Raw genomic sequence first — 23,444 nt, forward strand, 5'->3', positions numbered from 1 at the left:
CAATGTATAAGATAGCAATATGCACTTTCAATGGTTTTGATTCTGTATTTGAATTGTACAATTTTACAGTAGGCTACAGTTTTAAAGCAAACTAAAGTAATCGTTGAAAACTATGGTAATATTAAATCTCAGTTGGGATATCTAACCGTGCATCTTGCATCAGTTAACAATACCTGAATATGGGTTGCCCTGCCAGCTCTCCCCTGGTGAGGGAAGTAGCAAGCCAGCCAAAGAAATCAGCTCTGCAGGAGAAACGGCTGAAGTAGCCAAACTCAGTCCTTATAAGTCTAAAAAGCGACAGAAGGGGACACATTCACTACTATTGTAAAAAAAAAAAAAAAAAAGCCTTTTGCAGCAAAGTAGACTTTTTATATTACAGATATCCAGACAGGAATACAATTGATTCCGTTTTAAATTTAAAAGTATTGTCACAAAACATGTTTAAGAGACATTATATGACAACATTTTTTAAGTACTATACTAGAAATTGTATTTATTGATACCAATAACATAATCTGAGACTGGAATGTTATAAACCGAGAACATGCGACAAAATATAAAATACAGCATTTGTAATGTGAAAAGCAACTTACCTTAACAATGATCTATGTTACAGTAATATCCGTCGATGTCCCAGTCATCAAGATCCATCACGCGTGAATCATGTTCGATACATTCCAAAGTCAAACACTAAAATTCCCCGCAAAACTATGATTTCGGTCATTTGTGGTGCTCTGGGATCGGATAGCACACTTGGTAGTGGTGCATTTGGGCGAGGGCAGCAGATACTCGATACAGCGCGCAGTCTCCAGGGCACGTCAGTGCAAGGTGAGCAATCTGCAAGGTAGCTTGGACAGAGTAGTCAGTCGTGCTCTAGAACTAAGGCCGAGCTATATTTTCTTTGATTCAAACATATGGACAATGAACATTGTATATTAAATACAAAGCAAGTATTTGGTTATAGATTGCCACATTATTGATGTAATCTTCAAAATAATGTTTTACTTTGATTTTTCGAATTATGGATAGATGCTTTAAAAGCTACACTTTATGTCGGCTGTCATATCATATGGTGTACGTTTTATGATGATTAATCATGTTTCATCCTGCAATATTGATGACAGCTGTGATTTATTGCTTCATCGTCTGTTGTTTGCATTCACGGAGATTATAGGTGGATTTAGCAACTCTAGTGAAATGAAAACCTCCACTCCGCCCAGTTGGTGGAGTGTACTGTCATTGAATTCGAGGATACCCCAAGTAGGCGTGTCTAAATAAAGAGAGGCGCTCATTGGCTTACAAGCTCTTATGTGTTTTTAAATCGAGGCTGTTGTTGCAGCCCGTTTAGTGCAGCTGGGTTGACAGCTGTCAAAATAGCAGAAACAGTGGTTGGTACGTGCATGAAGGTTACAAAGGAACAGGTAGCTAGTCTAATTGTATCCACGTTTTTTTTCTCTTTCTACGCAGTTCCAACTGGATTCCACACTTTCAGCTTTCAGAGTGATAGCACTAACTTAAAGCTGATCTGTGTACTGTAGAGCTGGTTAGCTAGCAATTTTGAAATAGCTCTACTGTAAAACTAGCTAGAGCTAGCTAACTGGTCTTGCTACTGTAGCTGTGCCCTAGGGTCACGCACTGATCTACAGTACTGTACCTAACTTAAACAGACTAGCTAACGCTACATTAGTTTACCTGCTACGCTAGCCAGCTAGAATAACTTGGGTACGCTGGTTATATGCAGTCATTGAGGGTTGGTGGCAAATACAGACGTACTAGTCAGCGTTTAGTTTAGTCTGCAAGTTGCTGGTGTTTTACATGTGTTGAGATTATGTTGTTCTTTCTTGGTTATTTTGAGCAGAATATGAGGACAAGCGAGTTCGATTCATCGTCGGATGACGAAGATACAGGGGATGAGCAGCAGACGCCGCTACAGGTCTCCTGGTAAGTAGACTAACAGAGTTAGGCTAGTTGTCATGGGTCTGGCATGATGGATGGTTTTAATTTAAACATAATTAGGTCTTGTTTTATAGTTTACTATGATGCTATTGTTGTTGTTTTCTTAACGTTATTTTCACTTTTGAAGGTTACCTCTGTCAGTGGTCGAGTGTTCCCAGTTTCTCGGTATATGTTCTTTGCCAGGTGAAGTGCAGCTACAGTTTTATTCTATGCTGTGGTGTTTTTTTGACCAACCATGACGAGATAACATAACTTTGTCACAAGTAATATAAATGTTCTTCTGACAAGGCTAAAAAATAAAACAACAAGATGATAACGAGAAATGGTTTTGTTTGACTGTAGGATGCAAATTTAAAGATGTCAGAAGAAATCTGCAGAGAGATGTCGGTAAGACGACCTCAAGCGTTACCGCATTTTCTCAGATAATGTTCTAGAAACGTTCTATAATGATGTTTTGCCAGATGATGAATCCAACCCTCTTTCAGTTTCAGTCCGTGAGGCCTGTGATGTTGTCTTTCATCTTGCAATGCTATGTGAGAGCATTCTCCTCACATCATTTCTTGTTTCTGTGCTAGGTGAGCTTCAGGACCAAGGTGTGGAGGATGTGTTTGTGTTCTGCACAAGAGGAGAGCTCCAGAAGTACAGGGTTCCCAGCCTGCTGGACACCTACAGGCAGAAAGGCCTAAGGGTGCACCACATGCCCTTCCCAGATGGGGGCACTCCTGAGCTAGACCAATGCTGCCAGATACTGGAGCAGCTTCAGTCCAACCTCCAGAACAACCGGAGGACTGTCATCCAGTGAGTGTTATAGAATATTGCCATATCTCTAAGATCCTGCCTTTAAACTCATCGCCATGCCAACAGGCACTCCCAAGCACATGATCGTGACCACTGCTGTATGTCCTCCCCCCCCCCCCCCTGCAGTTGTTATGGAGGCCTGGGTCGCTCTGGATTAAGTAAGAATCATTCTTGTCTGCGTGTTTGTGTGTTGTTTAAATGTCAGTGTCTTGTGACCTTGACTGACTGAGCATGTCCTGTCTGCCTGTAGTCGCTGTGTGTCTGCTGCTGCAGCTGTCAGTGACCATGACGCCCAACAAAGCCATCGAGATCCTGAGGGAGCACAGAGGGAGCGGAGCCATACAGACTGTCAAGGTGACATGTCCATATCAACGTCTTACCTATAATACAGCCACCACTCATTCACTACTTAAAGCAGTGGTTCCCAATCCTGGTCCTCAGGCCCCACTGTCCTGCATGTTTTAGATGTTTCCCTGCTCCAACACACCTGATTCAAATGAATGGGTCATTGTGAAGCTCAGCAGAAGCCTGATAATGACCATTTATTTGAATCAGGTGTGTTGAAAGGGGGAAACATCTCCAACATGCAGGGTAGGGGGTCCCTGACAACCAGGGTTGTGAACCACTGACTTAAAGGATCTGTCCCTCGTTTGAGTTTTATCTTTTTTCTACAGCAATACAATTTCCTGCATGAGTTCCGTGAGAGGGTCTCAGCTTACCAGGAGAGCAAAGTCGTCCCAACAGAACGGTCTGTGTCTCGGTGATCACTTTCACCCCAAATCTGGAGTTGGTGTTCAAATCCGTCAAGTCCCTCATTTAGACTACATGCCCTGAACAATGATGTGGTGTCTGGCGTGTTTGCACTTTAAAAAAAGAACCAGAAATCACAGTGAGGACATGATCATGTTGGCACAGCTGAATCCTCATTTATTTGAGAAATGTGCTTATCTGAACATGGGTCAATTCTTGAACTAAATCAGATTTTACTGGCACATTTAGGTCTACACATACACACTAGATCAGGGGTTCCTGGTCCCCGGGCCTCCCTGCCCTGCATGTTTTAGGTGTTTCCTTGTTCCAACACACCTGATTCAAATGATTGGTCGTTAGCAGGTTTCTGCATAACTAGATAACGACCCATTCATTGGAATCAGGTGTGTTGGAGCAGGGAAACATCTAAAACATGCAGGGCAGGGACACCCGAGGATCAGGATTGGGAACCCCTGCAATAGATTAAATACTATATATTGTTCTTAGCACACACAGGTGATAAACCAGGCCAAGTTTCATTGTTGTCATTACTCTACCTGCTCTGGTCTTTTTGGTGATACGGTTCATTATGGTTTTGTCCCTGTTGGTTAGCATTAACTTTTGAAATAAACTCCAAAACAGATATGAGTGGGATAGGTTTATTTTGAACTTTTCAACTCAAATTTGTATTCACTGGGTGTTACTTGGAACTGAATTGACAGAAATGTACTAAAATTAAAACATGTAATACATAACATATTCCTCTTTCCCAGATAATGTATGAAAATGGCAATAAATAAATGATTTAGGGATGATGTTCTTTCAGTCCGCTTGTCCCATGGTCCAATATTTGCAAACAAAACCTTGAAAAACCTGGAGATTTTTAAAAACCCACTATTCCTGCAATATGATCATTTTAGTAATATCATGAAAATGGAGTGTAGAACATCCTTGAAAAACATGTCACAAAATCTACTGAAAATATACATTACAATTTTAGCAGTCTGATAGAATAATTGGTGGACAAGAATGTCTGACATGGACAAGATAATGTCTAAAAAAATCAAGTGATAAACAAAAACACAACTGGATGGGAGTTTGACCTCATAAGTGGTCCATTCATTCAGACAATTTGGGATTTCTTTTTGATGGGTGGACAACATTTATTATTGAAACAAGAGTTGGCGATGACATGTCTTTAGAAAGCATGGAAATTTATATCAAACTGTTTGAAGATGTATCTTGTGACAACTATATTGATTGTCCTTCTGCCAGACATTTTCCAAAGTGATACATTTTCTTATGTAATTACTTAAACCAATGTATGATCAGTTTCATACCTGTGTTGTGGCAACAAAATCTGTATTCAACTTTCTACAGTTATCTACTTTGTCATGTTGATAAAACACAACTTTTTCTTAAAAGCTGGGCATCCACTTCACATTAAAAGCAGATCAATATCATCAATAGTTAGTCAAGCAAACAGCAGTGGATTTGACTGATAAAGTTCCCTGTATAAGAATGCCTACTATTCTGTAAACAATCAAATATGGATGGGGTAAAAAAAGAAAAAACTTTATTTCAATTTAAAGCATTAAATCATCACAGCAAGAATGAAAATAAAAAAAGAGTCCAGGTTGTTATTCCTCTTATGTGACTTTCAAGTTCAGAACAACACGGCTGCGTCCAAGATATTTTTTAAAAGGGACAGATGTTTCCAAAATGGCGCTGTGCACAGTGTGGGGGGTTGAGAGAGTCCATCCTCATGATGCTGACAGGCTCCAGCAGGCCAGGTCTGCTCCAGACACTCCAAGCACAGTGGATCCTCTTCCACATGCTGACTCACAGGATTCTCTCCATTTTAAGAGCTCACCAAAACATAGATCATCCTGAATTTAAAACACAAAACAAAAATTACAATGACATCTTACTGTCTTATAGGGATAGATGATTGAGAGATAGAAGGGCACTTTATTCATCCACTAGCGGAAATTGCACAAATCATCTACAAGGTGAATATGAACGACTGGACATTGAAAGGTAATAAACTATTGTCTATACCCATAGAGATAGTAGAAGAAGGAGAGCAAGTAGAAAGCCAGTTTGCACCAGCCCTCTTTTTGACAGTAAGCCAGGATGTCAGCGTTCATGATGGTTGTAGGGTCATACAGCCCTGGGCCACTCATCACTGGACGGCTCGTATACCTGCACAACAAACAAGCATTAAATCACAACTCGCTTAGATCAAAACGTTATTCCAGAAAGGTATGACTGTGAAAAGTTTTTAGTTTGCCATAGCTGAGCTATAAAGCCACTGCTCAACTGACCTAAGGAGCTGGGTGTAGGGTGTCTACAAGTATAATCAAGTTAAAAATAAGACTTAAGACCTTTTAATACCACTTCCAAATGAAATGTAAGACCAAACTTACAATGGAAATGCAATCAAAAGTGGAAATATACAGTTATTTCCAAATAAACACACTGAAGTCTGCTCAAAATGAACAGTATAGTAAAATGACAACAATCGGTTGAGTTTAAGAACATTGACTAAATGTGTGTAATTGCTTTAATGTCAGATGGCATTGTTGGCTCTGGATTTCCTATTGTAACATCCAGCGTTGTAGCGTTGACATCGTTATTAGTGGTGGAAATGGTGGAGCAGAAACTAGCAATTGCAGGCGCCTGGCGTGCCTTTACATAGTCTCTGTTTTCTGCTCTGCACGTGCTATTCCATCTCTCTGATCCCCATTGTCCCAGGTTAAAAATTCTTCCCACACGCAGTTTGCTTCATAAGCATTTCCAGGCACCAACTGTAAACAAGAATACTCGTTCTTTTCAAGCCATTTGTATTTGAACTTTCATTTCCCCATGTTTCCAAGTTGCGCAGTAGGCTACGCTCTGACCTAACCATAGACAACGTAGACCTGGCAGAACAGATTGCCTGCATTTTCGCAGTGACATGACACAAAACAATTTAAGACCCATCCAATCTGAATGTAAAACTTTTTAAGGCCTTATTTTTAGGAAAAGCGATTGAAGACCTTTTAAGGACCCGCGGCCACGCTGTGGGTGACATTTAGGTTGGCACAGGAGGGTCCGAGATACTGTTAGCTCAGTGGTAGAGCCTTTGATATTACATATCTAGAGGTCCCCGGTTCAAATCCCCACCTTTTATAAATCTTTGGGACATTCCATGACATTCTAGAAACGCTGGGTGAACAGAGACCCACCTCCAGACGTGGTAGGCCAGCAGGGGCATGTTGAGGCCCAGGGTGAGCCACTCCGCAGCACACAGGAACATCACGCAGAAGAACACATGGATGAGATACTCCGGGAGCACGAGCTGAAACAGTCAAAACACCATCAGCTTTGGAGGAGCAACCAGCCACACGTCCCTAAACTCAGACAACAGACGAATAAGCAAACATTGACTCCCAACTATTACCCTTTATGTCATTAGAATATGTTAAGATTGTATGAAACTTGACGACGCAGAACACGCCATGAACATGAATTAACTTTACAACACAAGCAGATACTAAACCTTTTTGAAAAAACCCTTAAAACAGACGGTTTTCTCCTTGCTGTGCTAACATCATTACAGCCACACTACAAGTATGTAGATAAACAACAGGGCATAGATCAATGTTGACTTTCAAAGGGCACTTACACCACATCTCCCATCATGCACAGCTGATTGACATGTGGGACATGCATCCTAGGTTTGACCACAGGGCATCCACACCTTGGTCTTTGGAGCAGTGTGCATCTTAACATGGTGGTCTAGGCTCACAACAGAACCCCTGCAGCACAACATCCCCTCACACACAGGGAGTACACTGACAAGACGACCATGCGCTGTGTGTGGACAAGCAGTCGAAATGCTGTAGCCTTCTCCAAAGTGCCTCTGCTGGTACTAGTGTCGGTGTTGCAGGGGGAGGGGGGGGGGGGCAGATGGAGTCACCACATGGAAGCCATGCATTCATGGGAGGTGGGGAGTGGGGCTTTACCAACAGCCCACAGATGGAGGGGTGAAGGGGCAGGTAGGAAGAGGGTGCAGGAGGTAGGGTTGACAGGTAAAAGCCCTGCACTGTATTGCCAAATGTAAACTGTTGTTCAACATTATAATGATAAAGTTTTGTCAGTCATTTAGTGTTAACTCCATCTTGGGGAGCAGGTGGGAGAGTGGACATCATGTCCATGGTTCTACACAGATAAGCTCCTCCTACTTACTTCCCCATCCAATCAGTGATCCTTAAAAATTGCTGAGCTTGAGAGAATTAAGACCCTGCTACCATCTGTTCTGTACCCCCAAGTGATGTAAGCCTGAGCCAGTCAAGAAAATCTGGTGTACATTTGCAAATAGCTTTTCAAAGACACTATTAATAGCATGAAATTATATTTTAGCCCATGAAAATATACAATGCTGTGTGTTTATATATATATATATATATATATTATTGATAAAGTCCTCAAATGATCCATTAATTTAGTTCATTTCATCATTTACCAAATAAAATCATTTATTTTAGTTACGAATTTCTCTCTCTGGGACTGATCTGTCTTAAAGCTTGTTTCTGTGCACCCAGGCAATACAAAGTAAAGACTACCGAGCCCTGAGATCCACAGCTCAATTATGATCTAATCCAGAAAGAGATCCCCTCGGATTAAAAACCCTATTATCTGTATTAGAACAATGGGCCAAATATAGGATTGGCTACAATTAAAAAAAATATGAGTTTAGGTCTTATCACAGGCAGTGCTCAAGTGATTAATACTAATGATTGTCATTTATTGGGATATTGAATGTATCTTATAATCATAATTATTACAACACTATGAAAACAAAGGGTAGGCTGTAAAACGTCATGCAAGTTCTGAGCATTTGCAAGTCTTTTCAGTTAACATTTATCTAATTTACCTATACGAGCATTGGACCTGCACACCTTGCTACCGGACAGTGACCCAATGAGTCTGAAGATTCTTATTTAAGAATGAAGCGCCTACCATCATCACAGCAGCGTTTATGCCTTTTGAACTATTATGCAAGCTTTTGTTTCAAAACTTAAATCTACAGCTACGACAACTAGCAATTTAAATAATAATACAGACAGACACATCCAACTATCAAAGCTAAAATGGGGAAACTGTTGCTGTTTAACCATAGCAGGACAACACAATTTCTAAGATTGAAAATTAGAGATCACCAACAGCACAGCACTCCCTCACTGCAAAATGACTGAACCCTAAAAACACAACACCAAAAATAAATCAAACCAAAAGAGAATCTTTCCTCTGAGTTAACTGAAAAGACAATTGCAAACACTCCACCGTGCAGAATGACAGACTGGAGACTTAATTGAACTGGGCGGGCATTTTAACCGAAGATTGGTACAAACCTTCAATGCAATTTTGACTCTTTTAATCTTTTTGACCTTTTCAACTGTCTTTATGCCGTTATGTAAATGTGAAAAGCAGATTAGAAAAACAAAACAAAATGCGTTAGAATTTGACAGCTGACAAGATCACTCTCGATTAATAACAGTCAGGTTATTTAGCATAACAGTGCAGAGAAGATTATTTAAACATAGGCTGATTTAACTTCCTAGGTAGCTAGATACACACTTGCTAAAGCAGTCTGCATGCAGTCAAAGGAGGCAATTCATAGTACAACTGGACACTTACCGGATTAAGTGTGTTACATTGATCAATAGGATTCTTGTAATCAGTCTTCAATTCATCGAATGCAATTATCTGGAGAAAAATTACATAGGACGATAGAATTACATGTTTATTCACTGACGATTGTAATGTAGACAATTAACCATCGTAAGAGGCACTTAACAAGATCACATAGCCAACAACATGAACGTCACAGATGAAGTGTTAAGGCAGGGGACGTGCTTAATGTAGAATAACTAGCTAGTTCATGCTCTTTTAGTAAAAGCAGAAAGCTAGCCATGAAGCTAGCAGGGGTCTTAACTAACCACACACACACAAACACATGATTATGCTTTAAGACGATAATAGATGGTTCAGAGAGGTCTCCGTTTCAAAATGCGAGTGTGATTAATTCCAAATAAAATACCGTAATCTTGGTTTGTTTATTCTAAACTAGTGCAAGTTATCTGGTTAGCCCAACGTTAGCTATCTTTCTTAGCCAGTCTCACCGCCACATTTGGGTGTGCCATTCATTCTAGAATGGTACGTACTAGGTTCCTTACGCTGCGCAACGTTGTACTGTACCATTAAGGATATTGAATGATTTAAACGATATTTGACTAGACAATGATACTGGTCCTGACGTTGTCAGGATCAGGTGCGCAGCTCATCGTGGATCCATTTCTTCTGGTGCGGTGTGAACTAACGTTAGCTTGCTAGACAACGTACTAGAACTGGTTCATTACAACAAGCTAGCATGAACATTGGCTAGCTAACCTAGCTACCCAACTAGCAAATATGGTCACAAGGTTTTTTATCACAATACCGTTTTAGCAAACCATACAAGATAACTGTACTTACGTGCCAAATGGCGAAGAAAATTAGGGCTGCAGTCAGCAGAAGCGCAAGCATATAACAAAAGGCCGCGAATGTGAACGCCATTATTGTAGCTAGCTTTGCTTACTGGCTAATGTCTATAGCCGCAGCGTATCCCTGTGGTTCCTCAGTCCTCACCAGCTGCTGTTCAGAGGGATTCGGAACAAAATGCGTGGTCAGTCACATCGCGAGACTACAGTGTCATTCCTGTCTCAAAAACAAGATTTGGCCAGATTCTCCAGCGAGGTTCTGCAAAGGAGAAGTTCATCTGTGTATGCGTGGCCAAGAGTTGTCAACAGTATATCATAACTTGTCAAATGTTGATCAAAATCCTTTGTGCCAACAGAGGAAGACATTTCCAACGGACAAACAAATATATATACATTATTTGACTCTAAACAAAACAGTGAACATCACTGTCATTTTATTGGGATAATGGCAATTAAGACATTGTATAAAGCATGGAAAAATACAAAGGTCCACAGGTTTCACACCCGTAGGCAGCTGGTTATGTCACGTTTCAGATGCTGTTTTATATTTAAACAAAATGAATATGCTTTTTGATCTGATACAGTACATAATTACTGTAGGAAAATACATACATTAAGAATATTCAAAAGACTTCAGAGGCCAAATATTATAAGTTCACCACAGAGGAGAGAAGGTTTTTCATCATTAATGCAGATAAGACACAGGACACCATTATACACGATTAAAAACCACAAATGGTTGTCATTCGTATGTACTTTTTCAGTTAATTTGCCTAAAGCATATGTAGACCCATAAAAATGACTGTTTCTAAAAGTTTATCATGCCAAATGATACAATCAATAATACTACCAAATATTAACCATTAACATTTTGCTGAGCTTTTTTAGAAGACGAGTGAACATCACAACCTTTGCAAAGTAGTGAGAAAGATTGACATAAATCCTATGCAACACATTTCTCTTGCTAGTATTCTCCCCCTACTGAAGAAGCAACATGCAAACTTGTTTTGATTATTGCTTGCATTGATAAGAATTGAAAGTAAGACAAATTTAAAGTCAAGATACATTCTTTGAACAGAGAACATGCACAAGAAATCTGAACCTGGGGGAGTTTTCTGTCATGAATCAAACTTTGACACAAAAAGCATGCACTTGAATTTCACAGTCACCCGCAAAATTTTCTGAGTAGTTTATAAAAATACTACCAGTTAATTGCACAGTTTCAGAGTAAAACAATCTTGTACAGCTTATACACTGATGAAGTTGAACGATTTAACATCAAGGCAGTTTCTGATCAAAATGTTAAGGTAATTTCATGTTGATATTAGTAAATATCTAAAATAATTACAATAATCATGTATTCACCAGAGGAAAATATGTGGTCCAATGTCATTCTTCTGTTTTGTTTGTATATCCTCAGTTCATTTTGGTCTCATTGAAATTCAGTACAGACATAAATTATGACCAAGCTGTTTGACAAGGCATAAATCATTGTAAGAGTATGGTTTTGAGTGACATAAGACACAGGAATACAAGAAACCTGAACATGCACAATGTCTCAGTTTTGACGGGCAAGAAAATTCTGCTTTGGCTTCCATAACTATTTTTCCCTCTGTGGGTGTGCTTCAAAGCTTCATTACACTCAGCAACTCTTGACATATTTAAATTTCATTGTTTTTGAATAGAAAAACATTTATTTTCTCCCAAATTAGAAAATGATGACAGCAAACGTTGTCTGTCAGCAGTATTGACATTTACGGAGGTATTACAATAACTTAGAAATGCATGCTGCCCTGTAACAACGATACAACCTGGAACTTTGAGGTCTGGACCACAGCAATACATTAACCTGACTGAAGGTTAACAACAAGGTGAACAACTTTCATTACAAACTTACAGTAAAACTGTAAATGCTCATCAACAGTTGATGATAATCTATCAACAGAAGCAGTAGTGTTATTTAGGATGGTCCAGTAGATAGCTGGCAACTAATGCCACCCAATAAGCAGTGTATCCTGGACCCTTCAGGTTTACAAAAAGGTTGTTTTCTAGTCTCAAGTAAACATTTTCATAAATACTCAGGTGCAGGAATGTTTCAGTTAAAAATATGTTTTGGAAAGTGTTGTGCTCTGTATATCTCACAGGTCAGTCATTTAACACACCATGCTTTAGTTCTTTCTTGCACAGTTTGTCCTCAAAACAGTGATGACTCGAGATATGAAACTCCCACTCGAGCCTAACAAGGACGGCAGATACGGGGGATTACTTTTAGGAGTGCTTAGAGTGAAACACACCCACACAAATGAAGTGAAAAGAAACTGAATTTAGTTAACAAAATGTCATTTAAAAAAAGAGAATGCATGTGTGTCTCGGATGTTGTTTTTCCAGAAAGGTGACATCATCTAATGAGGTGCCAGACTAATGCATACACTATATTAGGTCATATCTTTCTGACTCGATAAAATAAAAAAATAAAAACTACAATTACGTGTTGATCAAATGAACAACAACCTTTTTTCCACCATTATATCTTTCATGATCAGCTACAAAAAAAAGTTTTCTAAAAATAAAATGTGGTTTTAGTTTCATATTCACTCTTTGTAAACTATAATAGCAACAAATTAAATACAAACTATATTAATGCCATTTGATTGCACCCAAATTCAACATAACTAGAGGAGAACACACCCTTTCAGGTGATGTCTACCCTGTTGTATGTGGGAGTGTAACTAAGAAACAGACACACAGAACTGGCACATGTTGGGAGAGATTATGTGAGAGGTAAAAAGAGGATGGGAAATTAGTTATAGTGTTTTTTCCTCATGTGACAACACAACTGGGTTGTCCTGATTATCCTTTTGACATCTCAGTCCATTGAATTAGATGCTGTTAGCGAAAGAACCCAAGTTTCTCTCTAAGCCACTCCTCGGTGAGATCCTCTGTGTTTCGGATCTCAAAAACCTGACAAAAAGAGGTAGATCAAATTAAGAGGAAGTAACCCCACTCTTCACAAGTCATTTGTGATTACTTTGAAATATACATGATTCCAAGAACATTTGCAATAATTTACCACTAAAGCAGTAAGTTACAGTATTTAATACAACAAGCAATATCAAGGTTCCCCTGTACACCACACATGCATATGAAAAGTATGAGTCCCTTAACTGCTTCATAACACTAAGATCATACCAGTTGGCAGTTGGTCAATCATGAAATGTGGAGAAACGATGCAAGTGTACAGCTCACCAACCTTGGTCAGTTCCACCGTTTGGACCAGTTTGTTTTTGCTCCCAGCATACATCATCTGCTGCTCAGGTTTGCATCCTACAACAACACCACCACCACCACCCCAGGAACACAATTAGAGAACGAGCCTCTCAAATGGCAACAAACATATGTCTACTGTGGGCGTTCATGTTCTAATCTTACCCACTGGACTGGAGAAGATGAAGCAGAGAGGATAAGATACACGACCATCGTCATGCTGGTACTTGTAGCTATACACCACAAATGTACATAATGCTAAGGGAAATGATTTAGAATTGTAATGATTGAGGCAATTTTTGACACTTTAGCAGCAGGATTGCAGTGAGATAAAAGGATATCTAGGTTGTCTCTCAGGCAGCTCATCCTTCAGATCATCTGGGGAAATATCCTGAAAATTTAAGACATGATACAGATGTGACTCACAATAACGTTTTCAGACACTTGTTGAGGAGCCTGGAAAATGTGAACCCTAAAAATCACAGAAGCTGAAAGAAAAGGAAAAATTAAAAAACAAAAAAATCCAGTTAATCAGAAGGACGGGCCAACTAAAACTGCATTAAAATGCGTATTCTTCTCTGGTGCGAGTCCTTGTAGACTGTGCACCCCAACCTAGCTAAACCATAGGCTCTGTCCTATAGCTGGTTCAGTAATAAAAACGGCTACATTGCTATTAGGCAGACCTGTGCAGGGAAAAATCCAGCGGCTACATACTTTAAACACCTCAGAACTCAAGTTCTCATGATCACTAAACTAAAACTGCAGTTTGCATTGAATGCAAGTGGCTTAGTGTTACACACTTTAAAATACTTGCCTCATGTTCTTCATCCAGGATTACAAGCTGCTTGTCTTTGTCAATTTTCACTGAAATACATAGATAGCATGTATTTAAGAAGAAAGGATCTTTAAAATGAAATCTTTAACTTGTTTCTGTAACTCACAAACTGCATAAAAAGTAAAACCCCTCCCCAATATAACCAAAATACTTACTGATTATAGCAGCATTATTGGTTTCCTTCCGGAAACGGAACTCTCGAAGTTTCTTTACCAACTCTCCATCCACATCACAAACTACCAGTGATTCACTCTAAAATACAGTCATGAGGAAAGCAAACAATTAATCAGTTCAGTTGAGAGGTTCTGCTGGCATTTTACAGCTAATGTACAGTTTATTGTACTACAAATACTGTACAATACTATACAATAAAGAGCAAATAGTGTCTTGCTGAGTGAACACCGGGACCGCCGTATTGACTGCGAGTGATCAAGGCTGTTGTTTATATTGCGTTGAGCTAAAACTTAGTCTCATCGGTAGAGCTTAAGGGACAGCAGTTAGATAACTAGTTTATACTGGTCAAAGAGTAGCTAGCGAGTCAGTTTCGGTTGCAGGGTACTCAAGGCCAACTTTTGTTTGACAGTAATTGGGGCTGTATCTTTGCATTAGCATATTTAAGGCGGCTAGCACTGCAGAGGCCGTCATCATTCTGCTGGACCTTTCTGCAGCGTTTGATATTGTTAACCACCAGATCCTGCTCTCCAGACTTTCTGAGATGGGCATCACTGGCACTGCACTCCAGTGGATCTCATCCTACCTATCGGGAAGATCCTACCAGGTCTCCTGGGGAGGCAAACTGTCAGACCCTTGCCAGCTCCCACAGTGTCCCACAGGGCTCTGTCATTGGACCCCTCCTCTTCTCTCGGTACACAACCTCACTTGGACCAATCATCACCTCCCATGGCTTCTCCTACCACTGCTACGCTGACGACACACAGCTGTACCTGTCGGTCCCCCCGACCAATCCGTGATCTCAGCTAGGATTGAGGCCTACCTTTACGCCTAGACCAAGACCAAGCACCACTTCCAGCTGAACCTCGCCAAAACAGAACTTCTCATCATCCTGGCTAAACCCTCCATCTCCCACAATCTCTCAAATCACCCTGGGATCTGCGACGGTGACCCCTTCATCCTCTGCCAGGAACCTTGGGGTTACCATGGATGACAAGCTCTCCCTCACGGCCCACATTGCTGCAGTCTCCCGGTCGTGTAGATTCACCCTCTACAACATCCGGAAGATCAGGAGATACCTGTCTGAGCACTCCACCCAGCTGCTAGTCCAAGCACTTGTCCTCTCCAAGTTGGACAACTGCAACTCGCTGCTCGCCGGTATCCCAGCATGCGCAACCCGCCCTCTTCAGAGGATTCAGAACGCAGCGGGCCGCCTGGTCTACAATCTACCCAGAAGCTCCCATGTTACCCCGCTCCTCATCTCCCTCCACTAGCTACCCATCACGGCCCGCATCAGATTCAAGACCCTGGTACTGACCTTCCGAACAGTGAACGGGACTGCACCCGACTACATCAAGTCTCTCATGCAGCCTTACACCCCCAGCCGCCACCTACGGTCTTCTTTAGACAACCGCCTGGTGGTCCCACCGCTCAAGACCGCCCCGTCCCAACACAAGTTCTTCTCCTGCCTGGCCCCCCAGTGGTGGAATCAACTCCCCACCTCCATCATAGACACAGACTGTTTCTCCACCTTCAAGAAAAGGCTCAAGACGCACTTGTTCCGGGTGTACAACGGTACATTAGAATGGTTTGCTGGACCCAATGTTAGCTTTCCTCAAGGATCACAATGACTCTTGTTTAGAGACTTGTTGCTCTTGTTGGTTAGTGGCAACTGATTTATATTGTTGTACTTGCTGTGAAATATATATATATATATATTTGTTTTACTGTTGCTTGCTTTTCTACAGGTACACTTGCACTTATAGAAATTCATGTTGTTTAATTGTAACTTGTTTAACTACATGCTCTTGTGGTTCTTCCCTTTGGCACTTATTTTGGTTGTTCACAATATGTGCTTCATGTTTTGGCTACCCGCAATGTTTTGGGTAGTTTTGTTGTTGTTATTATTATCGGTGACCTATGCACTTTGTAAAGCTAGCTCTTGGAAGTCGCTTTGGATAAAAGCGTTTGCTATATTAATAAATGTAAATATAACAATAATCATTCAAATACCGTGGTACAAGCATAGCCTATGCGTTTTGTGCGTGTGGTCAACTGTTTCATAAACTTTCAACGCAACATGTCCTATTTGTTATAGCAGGTAATCATACCAAAATGCTAAATCTGCTTATGTGCAGATGACTGAGGCTCTTCAGTCTTTAGTCCTTTGTCCAATCCATTAATACGTGTATTTGCACTCTGATTTGATCACCGACAAATAATTAAGCATAGCTGACAGTTTTCAGTTGATGTCTCAACTCAAGCCACGGAGACGTTAGCCAACTACAGTAGTACCCAGTACAGTAGCTAGCTAGCACCAGTAGTTAACAGGAAATAAGTCAACTGGTTAGCTAGTAGCTATCTGAAAATCAAACTGGCAAGCACCTCACGTTTATTCGAACTAAAAAATTGAATGTCACTGGCCAGACAAAACTGTGGCGGGGACATACAAGTTTATTGCAAGTTGGGTACTCGTTAACTCTCAATTCACACCATGCCAAGGTGATCAATTGGCTACCTGGCTAACTAGCTATCTAGCTAGCTCTATCTTTCCTGGTCTCCATTCCGAGGCATGTTGTAGCACATCACACTGAACTGGGTTGGGTGGAACTGCATTTGGAAATATATGGATAGCCTACGCGTTGCGATCGTTAAATAAAAGAATGGCGGCAAAACCATTGTTACATGAAAAGTGCGAGGCTGAATGAAATTCGTGGTAGTATTTTTTAAAATCGAATTATACGCAATAACTTACCATTTTCTCTGAAGCTCAGGCTCAAGAACTATGTTGACCTGAAGAGGGCAGTGCTAAATCTAAGGGTTTTTTCCAACATAATTTTGTGACTGGACTAGCCAATCCCACCCAACATGTATTTAAAGGAGCCAGTCGTATCTTCAAGTAATGACGAATAATCCTACACATTTAATTATAGGGCTATCATGAAAATAATGTGCCTAACGATGTTGCATTGACTCATCAGTAAAACATGCGGAAGGAGTCTATCCTATTTTTGTTTTTATAAACAAAAAGCCAAAGCATTCAGCACGGCTGTACACTTCTTGTTGCAAATATAATTGACAATGGCAAAATTACATGTCTAAATGGCTACTAGGCTTATTATTAAATTGTTATAAAGTTTGCTCAACGTTTAGAACCCTGTTTAGACCGCAACACAATTCTAAATGTCATTTGTGGATTATCTAAGATTTTTGTCAGAGATAATTCATTTAGTGCATTAAATGTATACATTTTCCATGTTATGTTCAAGTCATACAGGAGCATATTGTCCCAGTGGAGAAAATATTTTCTCAGAATATGGTGTAGGAAGGCCATGCTGATCATTATATTGTGTGTTACTGTAAAAACCTTTACATCAACAACAACAACATGTCTTAAGAATTTAGAGACAGCTTAATTTAGTAGAATTCAATTCAGATTTGAGTTGTATTAATGGACAAAAAATACTTTTGTATGTTCAGAGGGTCGGACGGGATCTAATATGAACTTTGGTACGGTACACACCCCCTTGGTTCCACCCTGTGGTTACGTCATTGTAGAGGCGTGAGTGTGTACTTCCTTTGCTTGGATATTTTTGCAGCCAGCTAACAAGCTCAGCTGCACTGCTTGTATTTTAGCTAGTACCTAGCTACTTTTAAAATTCATCAGGCATTTTGTTGTGTTGCTGACTGTTGAATTCTTGAGAGGCATCCATTTTGTGGCGAGGTAATGTTAAAGTCAAACGTACTTAGTTTAGATTAAACTTTTATTGTAAGTTAGCAAGCTAACGTTAAACAACAACCATCTAAAGAAACATAGCTAGCTGGTAGCTAGCTGTGACAAGTATTTAGCGAGCTAGCTTGATGGGTTGACATGCTGTTCCATTATTCTAAAACTAAATTAAAATTAAAAGCTGTAGTTAGCTGACTTTTTCCATTAGCATCAACGAGCTGACAAGCAGTATTCCTCCAAATTGTCTTCTCAGTTGATGCCTCTTGAAGGTGTCTCACAATGTTACTGTAACTTTAATAGAAAGCCAGTTCAGACTTGTTTTAGACCACCTAACGTTTAGTGGTAACATTACATATTATTACAGTGGTTCTCAATCCTGGTCCTCGGGACCCCCTGCCCTGCATGTTTTAGATATTTCCCTGCTCCAACACACCTGATTCAAATAAATCGGCCTGATAACGACCCATTAATTTGAATCAGGTGTGTTTGAGGAGGGAAACGTCTAAACCATGCAGGGCAGGGGGTCCCGAGGACCAGGATTGAGAACCACTGTATTATTATATAGTAATCTTTTTTAACTCAAACTGTCTAATTCCTTTTTAGAACATGGCTGATTTCTCGGTGAGTTCAAGTTTTTATCTCCATCCAGAAAGAGAAAAGCCATAGTTGGAATGTTCTTCCTTACTGTAGTTAGTCTCAGAAAGCTATGGTTATGAATGTTGGAGATCATGGTATCTTTTCTTTTACATGCAGCTGGCAGATGCCATTTCAGATGATGTCCCAGATCAAGCTAGAAAAATGGGAAACACCAACCCATCTGCCCCTGGCAACGGTGCTCCTCCTGCTACTAATCCAGGGTGGCCTGGTGCTGCCCCTGGAGCTCCTACCCAACCCTCTGCTCCTGGAGGGTTTCCTGGGGGACCACCTATGTCCGGTCCAGGGGCTCCAGGACAGTACCCTGGAAGCCAGGGACCCTTTCCCTCAGGCCCTGGAGCACCAGGTCAGTATCCTGGAGCGCCCTCTGCCCCCAGTGGGTTTCCCCCAGGCCCAGGGATACCTGGACAGTATCCATCAGGACCAGGGGCTCCCGGACAGTTTCCCTCAGGCCCTGGAGCCCCAGGACAGTTCCCTGGGCAGTACCCCCCTGGAGGAGACCCTGGACAGTTCCCAGGAATGCCATACCCTTCTGGAGTCCCAGGGCCATTCCCCTCCAGCCCAGGTGCCCCCCCAGGGCCAGGCTGGCCTCAGCCTGGTGGTGGGATGTATGGACCGGGGGGCCCAGGAGTCTTCCCTCCTGCAGCTGGCCCAGGTGCCTTCCCAGCTTTCCCAGGTGGAGCCTTTCCCCCGATCCCTCCTGGCTCGTGGGGCCCCCCAGGTGGGGCAGGCTTCCCCCCCCAGCCCGGTCACCCTGGATCGTTTGGGCCGGGGCCTATGGGGCCGTATGGAGGACCTTCTGCTCCGGGAGGCATGCTGGTGAGTATTCAGGCTACAGAGAGTGGTGTCTGGCGTGCTTCTTCATTACGTTTTCATCGATGTGTCTGATCTCTGCTTGAGTATCTGCTGCTATTCTTTCCCCAACTGTGCACTCTGGCTCTTTTGAGGGGCTGCTTCTGCAGGGTATAATGGTGGTGTCGTCTGGTGGTCCAGTAGCATTGTGTTTGGGAACAGGATCAGTTGTTGGGGCTTCAAAGCAACATTCAAAGTTGAAAAGAAAATAGGCTATTGAAGTTTCTCAAATTCTTGTTTTTCAGCCCAGATATAATCCTCCATATTTTTGAAAGCATGAATGAACTACTCAGCTTTTCAGTCGGACGATGACATCACCCCCTGCAGATCAACTTTGAGTAGCCATCAAGAGATGCAGCATAATGGACTTCGGTTTAACTTTAATTAACTTGAATTGAAGTGCAATATAATGGCCTGTGCCTCACCTATGTTGAAAAGGACATACCAACAAATTATGAAATACAAACCTGTTCTTAGCCACGTATTCTCTTTGCTTCAATAATGCAAAAATTTACCAATAACATGATGTGTTGTATGTTTTGTGTTCACAATCAGTTAATAAAATTATTTTATTTTCACACTATTTCTATGAACTTGAGACATCTATATTATTAAGATAAATTGTAGTGTAGAGGATTTTGGGGAAATAAACATGCCCATAATAAATACATTAGGAAAAATGTATTTAATACTATTTATACACAATACTATTTATTTTTTTAAACTGAAAGTAGGTTCTAATGCTGCATGCGTTACTTGTAGAAAGAATCTTCCATTAGTGTACTGTACAGTGTAGATGTGGATATACTGACGAGTATGACGCATGAGGCGAGTGTGGTTTGGAATGTGGGTGAGGTTTTACAATTGGATCGTTCTCAACCAAGGAACAGATGATTCATGGTGAAGTTTAAATTTGGCCATAATTTTTATATGCATGCTATTTAATTATTTTCCATAAGAAAGGTATGTCTTTAATGGTCTGCAAATATCTTGTCTCTTTCAGATGGTGCCACATAACCTCCCTCTTCATGCTGGTATTATGCCCAATCTGATGATCACAGTGGTGGGGGAACCCATGCCTGGAGCTGACAGGTTTAGTTCCAGATAGTTCACACCATCATACTATCACAAACAAAAAAAGTGTTTAATGTTGCATTTATATGTTGGTAATTGTGCTGCATGGTATTATGCACTACTGTGATAAAGATATTGAGCAGGAGTTTGATGGCAGCAACACATCTCAAAAAGGTTTGGACAAGGCCATGTTTACCACTCTGTAGCATCCCCTCTTCTTTTAATAACGGTCTGTATCTGTCTGGGAACTGAGGGGAACAGTAGCTGGAGTTGTGGGAGAGGAATGTTGTCCCTTTTGTGTCTGACACAGAATTCTTGGTGCTCAACGGTCCTGGGTCTTCTTTGTCCTATTTTTCGTTTCATGATCCACCAAATGTTTTTAACTGGTGAAAAGTCTGGACTGCAGGCAGAGCAGTTCATGCAGTTGTAACAGATGCAGGATGTGGTTTAACATTGTCTTCCTAAAATATGCAAGGCCTTCCCGGAAAAAAAGGTTGCCTGGATGCAAGCAAATGTTGCTCTCAAACCTGTATATACCTTTCAGCATTGATGTTGCCTTTCCAAATGTGCACGCTGATCATTCTATAGGCACTAATGCACCCCCATACCATCAGAAACGCAGGCTTTTGAACTGAGCGCTGATAAAAAGCCGGTTGGTCCCTCTCCTCTTTAATCCACAGGACGCAGCATCCAAGGTTTCTAAAAATATTTTCAAATTTCTATTTGTCTGACCACAGAGCAGTTTTCCCCACTTTGCCTCAGTCCATTTAGAAAGAGCTTTAGCCCAGAGAAGATGGCAGTGTTTCTGGATCATGTTCACATGTGGGTTCCTCTTTGCATGATAGAGCTTTAACCTGCCTTTGTGGATAGCACGGCAAACTGTTCACAGACAATGAGTTCTGGAGGGTGTTTCTGAGGCATGCAATGATTTCCATTACAGAATCATGCCTGTTTTTTTATGCAGTGCCTCCTGAGTGCCTGAAGATCACAGGCATGCAGAATGTATTTTCCCCCTTGTCTCTTACACAGAGATTTCTCCAAATTCTCAAAAAAATTGTATTATATTATGTACTGTAGATGATGATATATTCAAAGTCTTTGCATTTTTACCGTATGGAACCTTATACTGAAATGGTTCCATAATATGTAGATGCAGGTTTTCGCAGATTGGTGAACCTCTGCTCATCTTTACTTCCGAGACTGCCTCTCTAAGATACTCTTTTTTTTAAATCCCCAATCATGTTACTTATCTGTTTGCAATTAACCTAGTTAGTTGCAAAATGTTCCTCCAGCTCTTTATTTTTAGCAAGACTTACTTTTTCCAGCCTTTTATTGCCCCTGTCCCAACTTTTTTGAGGTGTTGCGGCTATAAAATCCTTTCCCTAAACTTTTCCTAAGTTTAAACATTTGTTATGTTTTCAATGATTTATTGTGAATGACACAAGTTTTTGAGATATGCAAATCGTTGCATTCTGTTTTCATTTACATCTTACACATTGCTCAACCTTTTGGAAATTGTGGTTGTAGATCATACTTTGTCTCATATTCTTAATAAATTACAGGTTCCATATTGACTTTATCAAAGGTGAAGACATAGTCTTCCACTTTAATCCTCGGTTTCATGAGCAAACCGTGGTCCGGAACTCCAATCTGGATGGTTGCTGGGGTCCTGAGGAGAGGGACGGGGGGTTCCCCTTCGTCCCAGGAAGGCGCTTTGAGGTAACCTGATGAACAACAACACAGTACACCATTTACACATCGTAGTTACTGTATGGTATTTACTGCATATCTAATACTGTAGCGTAATTACTGCATATCAGTGTTTATCACCATTGATGTACACTAATTTCTACTTAATGGAAGCTGGGCTTAAATGTGTCCACTTGTCTTCTCCACCAACCCCCTTTTTTGATTTTGGGGAAAAGTTAGCTGTCTACTCAATGAATACATGTTGCGGCTGTTTCCCCCCTGCAGATCAAGATCCTGGTGGAGGAGGACATGTTCAAAGTAGCCGTGGACGAGAACCACCTGCTGGAGTACGAACACAGAGATGAGGATTTTGAGGATGTGACTCTGCTGAGAGTGGTTGGGGATGTCAATCTCTACAATGTGGCTCCAAGCATGATCGATGTGTGAGAGGAGAGGTCCAGCTGAACACTCTGACTGAAACACTGCTGTTCCCATACAGCAGGCAATTTATCTTTATTTGGTAGAGGTCAAGGGTTTTTGGGGTCACTTTCAATTATGTGTATGTCATGGCTATCTATACCTTTTAGCAGGCAAGCGATGACACATGCTATGGAAAACATGTTAACAGAAAAGATGTAGGCTACTAAAAAGGGGGGGAAATAAAATACTTGATGCTGCATGATGTTATAAGTCAAGACAACTAATAGTCCTAAACATTTCCCTTATATTACATGCATAGTAGTTATTTTGCGTTTGGCTTTCTGTCTAGTTCCTATACCCACTCGTTTTCTCTACAATCCCTGAATTAATAATAATGTTTTATATTTATGATGCATGTGTGTTCATGGACACAACATAATGTAACATAATCTACTTTAAGTTTGGCACGACGCGATGAATTCAAATACAGACCCTATTATTACAGATTATATTTTAGTATTGCTATGGCAAAAGTATACCCTTCGTTTGTTAATATTAATCATGTACTATAGTCTTAAATGACTTGCATGATCATGTGGAAGGCAAGTTACATTAATGTACTTAATTTGTAAGATAGAGAATAACTGTTGCCAAAGAAGGTGGACTGATGTTGAAAAAAGGTTTGATAAATAAAGGAATTTTGACAACTGGCTATTACTTTATA

The 23,444-nt window shown here is 40.8% G+C and overlaps 4 protein-coding genes across 5 annotated transcripts; 2 read left to right on the forward strand and 2 right to left on the reverse strand.

Annotated features, from left to right (window-relative positions):
* The first annotated feature begins 1,322 nt into the window (after positions 1-1,322).
* cdkn3 (cyclin dependent kinase inhibitor 3) lies at positions 1,323-5,132 on the forward strand. 2 transcript variants are annotated; one of them, XM_084684630.1, is made up of 8 exons: positions 1,323-1,392; positions 1,859-1,941; positions 2,084-2,139; positions 2,299-2,343; positions 2,532-2,754; positions 2,881-2,912; positions 3,005-3,108; positions 3,429-5,132. In XM_084684630.1, the coding sequence occupies exons 2-8, from the start codon at positions 1,862-1,864 to the stop codon at positions 3,516-3,518; spliced, it is 630 nt and encodes a 209-aa protein (XP_084540756.1). In that variant the 5' UTR covers positions 1,323-1,392; positions 1,859-1,861; the 3' UTR covers positions 3,519-5,132. The 2 variants fall into 2 exon arrangements, with proteins under 2 accessions (XP_084540756.1, XP_084540755.1); XM_084684629.1 differs by having other exon boundaries at positions 1,325-1,421.
* cnih1 (cornichon family member 1) lies at positions 5,064-10,269 on the reverse strand. The gene is made up of 5 exons (XM_084684631.1): positions 10,027-10,269; positions 9,190-9,258; positions 6,735-6,847; positions 5,566-5,709; positions 5,064-5,393 (listed from the first exon to the last, which is right to left on the reverse strand). The coding sequence occupies exons 1-5, from the start codon at positions 10,105-10,107 to the stop codon at positions 5,366-5,368; spliced, it is 435 nt and encodes a 144-aa protein (XP_084540757.1). The 5' UTR covers positions 10,108-10,269; the 3' UTR covers positions 5,064-5,365.
* A 179-nt stretch (positions 10,270-10,448) lies between these two features.
* On the reverse strand, positions 10,449-17,191 carry gmfb (glia maturation factor, beta). The gene is made up of 7 exons (XM_084684633.1): positions 17,057-17,191; positions 14,286-14,382; positions 14,110-14,159; positions 13,635-13,686; positions 13,461-13,541; positions 13,282-13,355; positions 10,449-12,992 (listed from the first exon to the last, which is right to left on the reverse strand). Exons 1-7 carry the CDS (start codon positions 17,057-17,059, stop codon positions 12,921-12,923), a joined length of 429 nt encoding a protein of 142 aa, XP_084540759.1. The 5' UTR covers positions 17,060-17,191; the 3' UTR covers positions 10,449-12,920.
* A 682-nt stretch (positions 17,192-17,873) lies between these two features.
* lgals3a (lectin, galactoside binding soluble 3a) lies at positions 17,874-23,434 on the forward strand. Its single transcript, XM_084684634.1, has 6 exons — positions 17,874-18,025; positions 18,635-18,652; positions 18,785-19,504; positions 20,541-20,629; positions 22,174-22,330; positions 22,586-23,434. The coding sequence occupies exons 2-6, from the start codon at positions 18,638-18,640 to the stop codon at positions 22,745-22,747; spliced, it is 1,143 nt and encodes a 380-aa protein (XP_084540760.1). The 5' UTR covers positions 17,874-18,025; positions 18,635-18,637; the 3' UTR covers positions 22,748-23,434.
* The last annotated feature ends 10 nt before the right edge of the window (positions 23,435-23,444 follow it).

The sequence above is a fragment of the Hypomesus nipponensis genome, chromosome 3, assembly GCF_054491055.1.
Source record: "Hypomesus nipponensis isolate SF chromosome 3, ASM5449105v1, whole genome shotgun sequence".
Lineage (NCBI taxonomy): Eukaryota > Metazoa > Chordata > Actinopteri > Osmeriformes > Osmeridae > Hypomesus > Hypomesus nipponensis.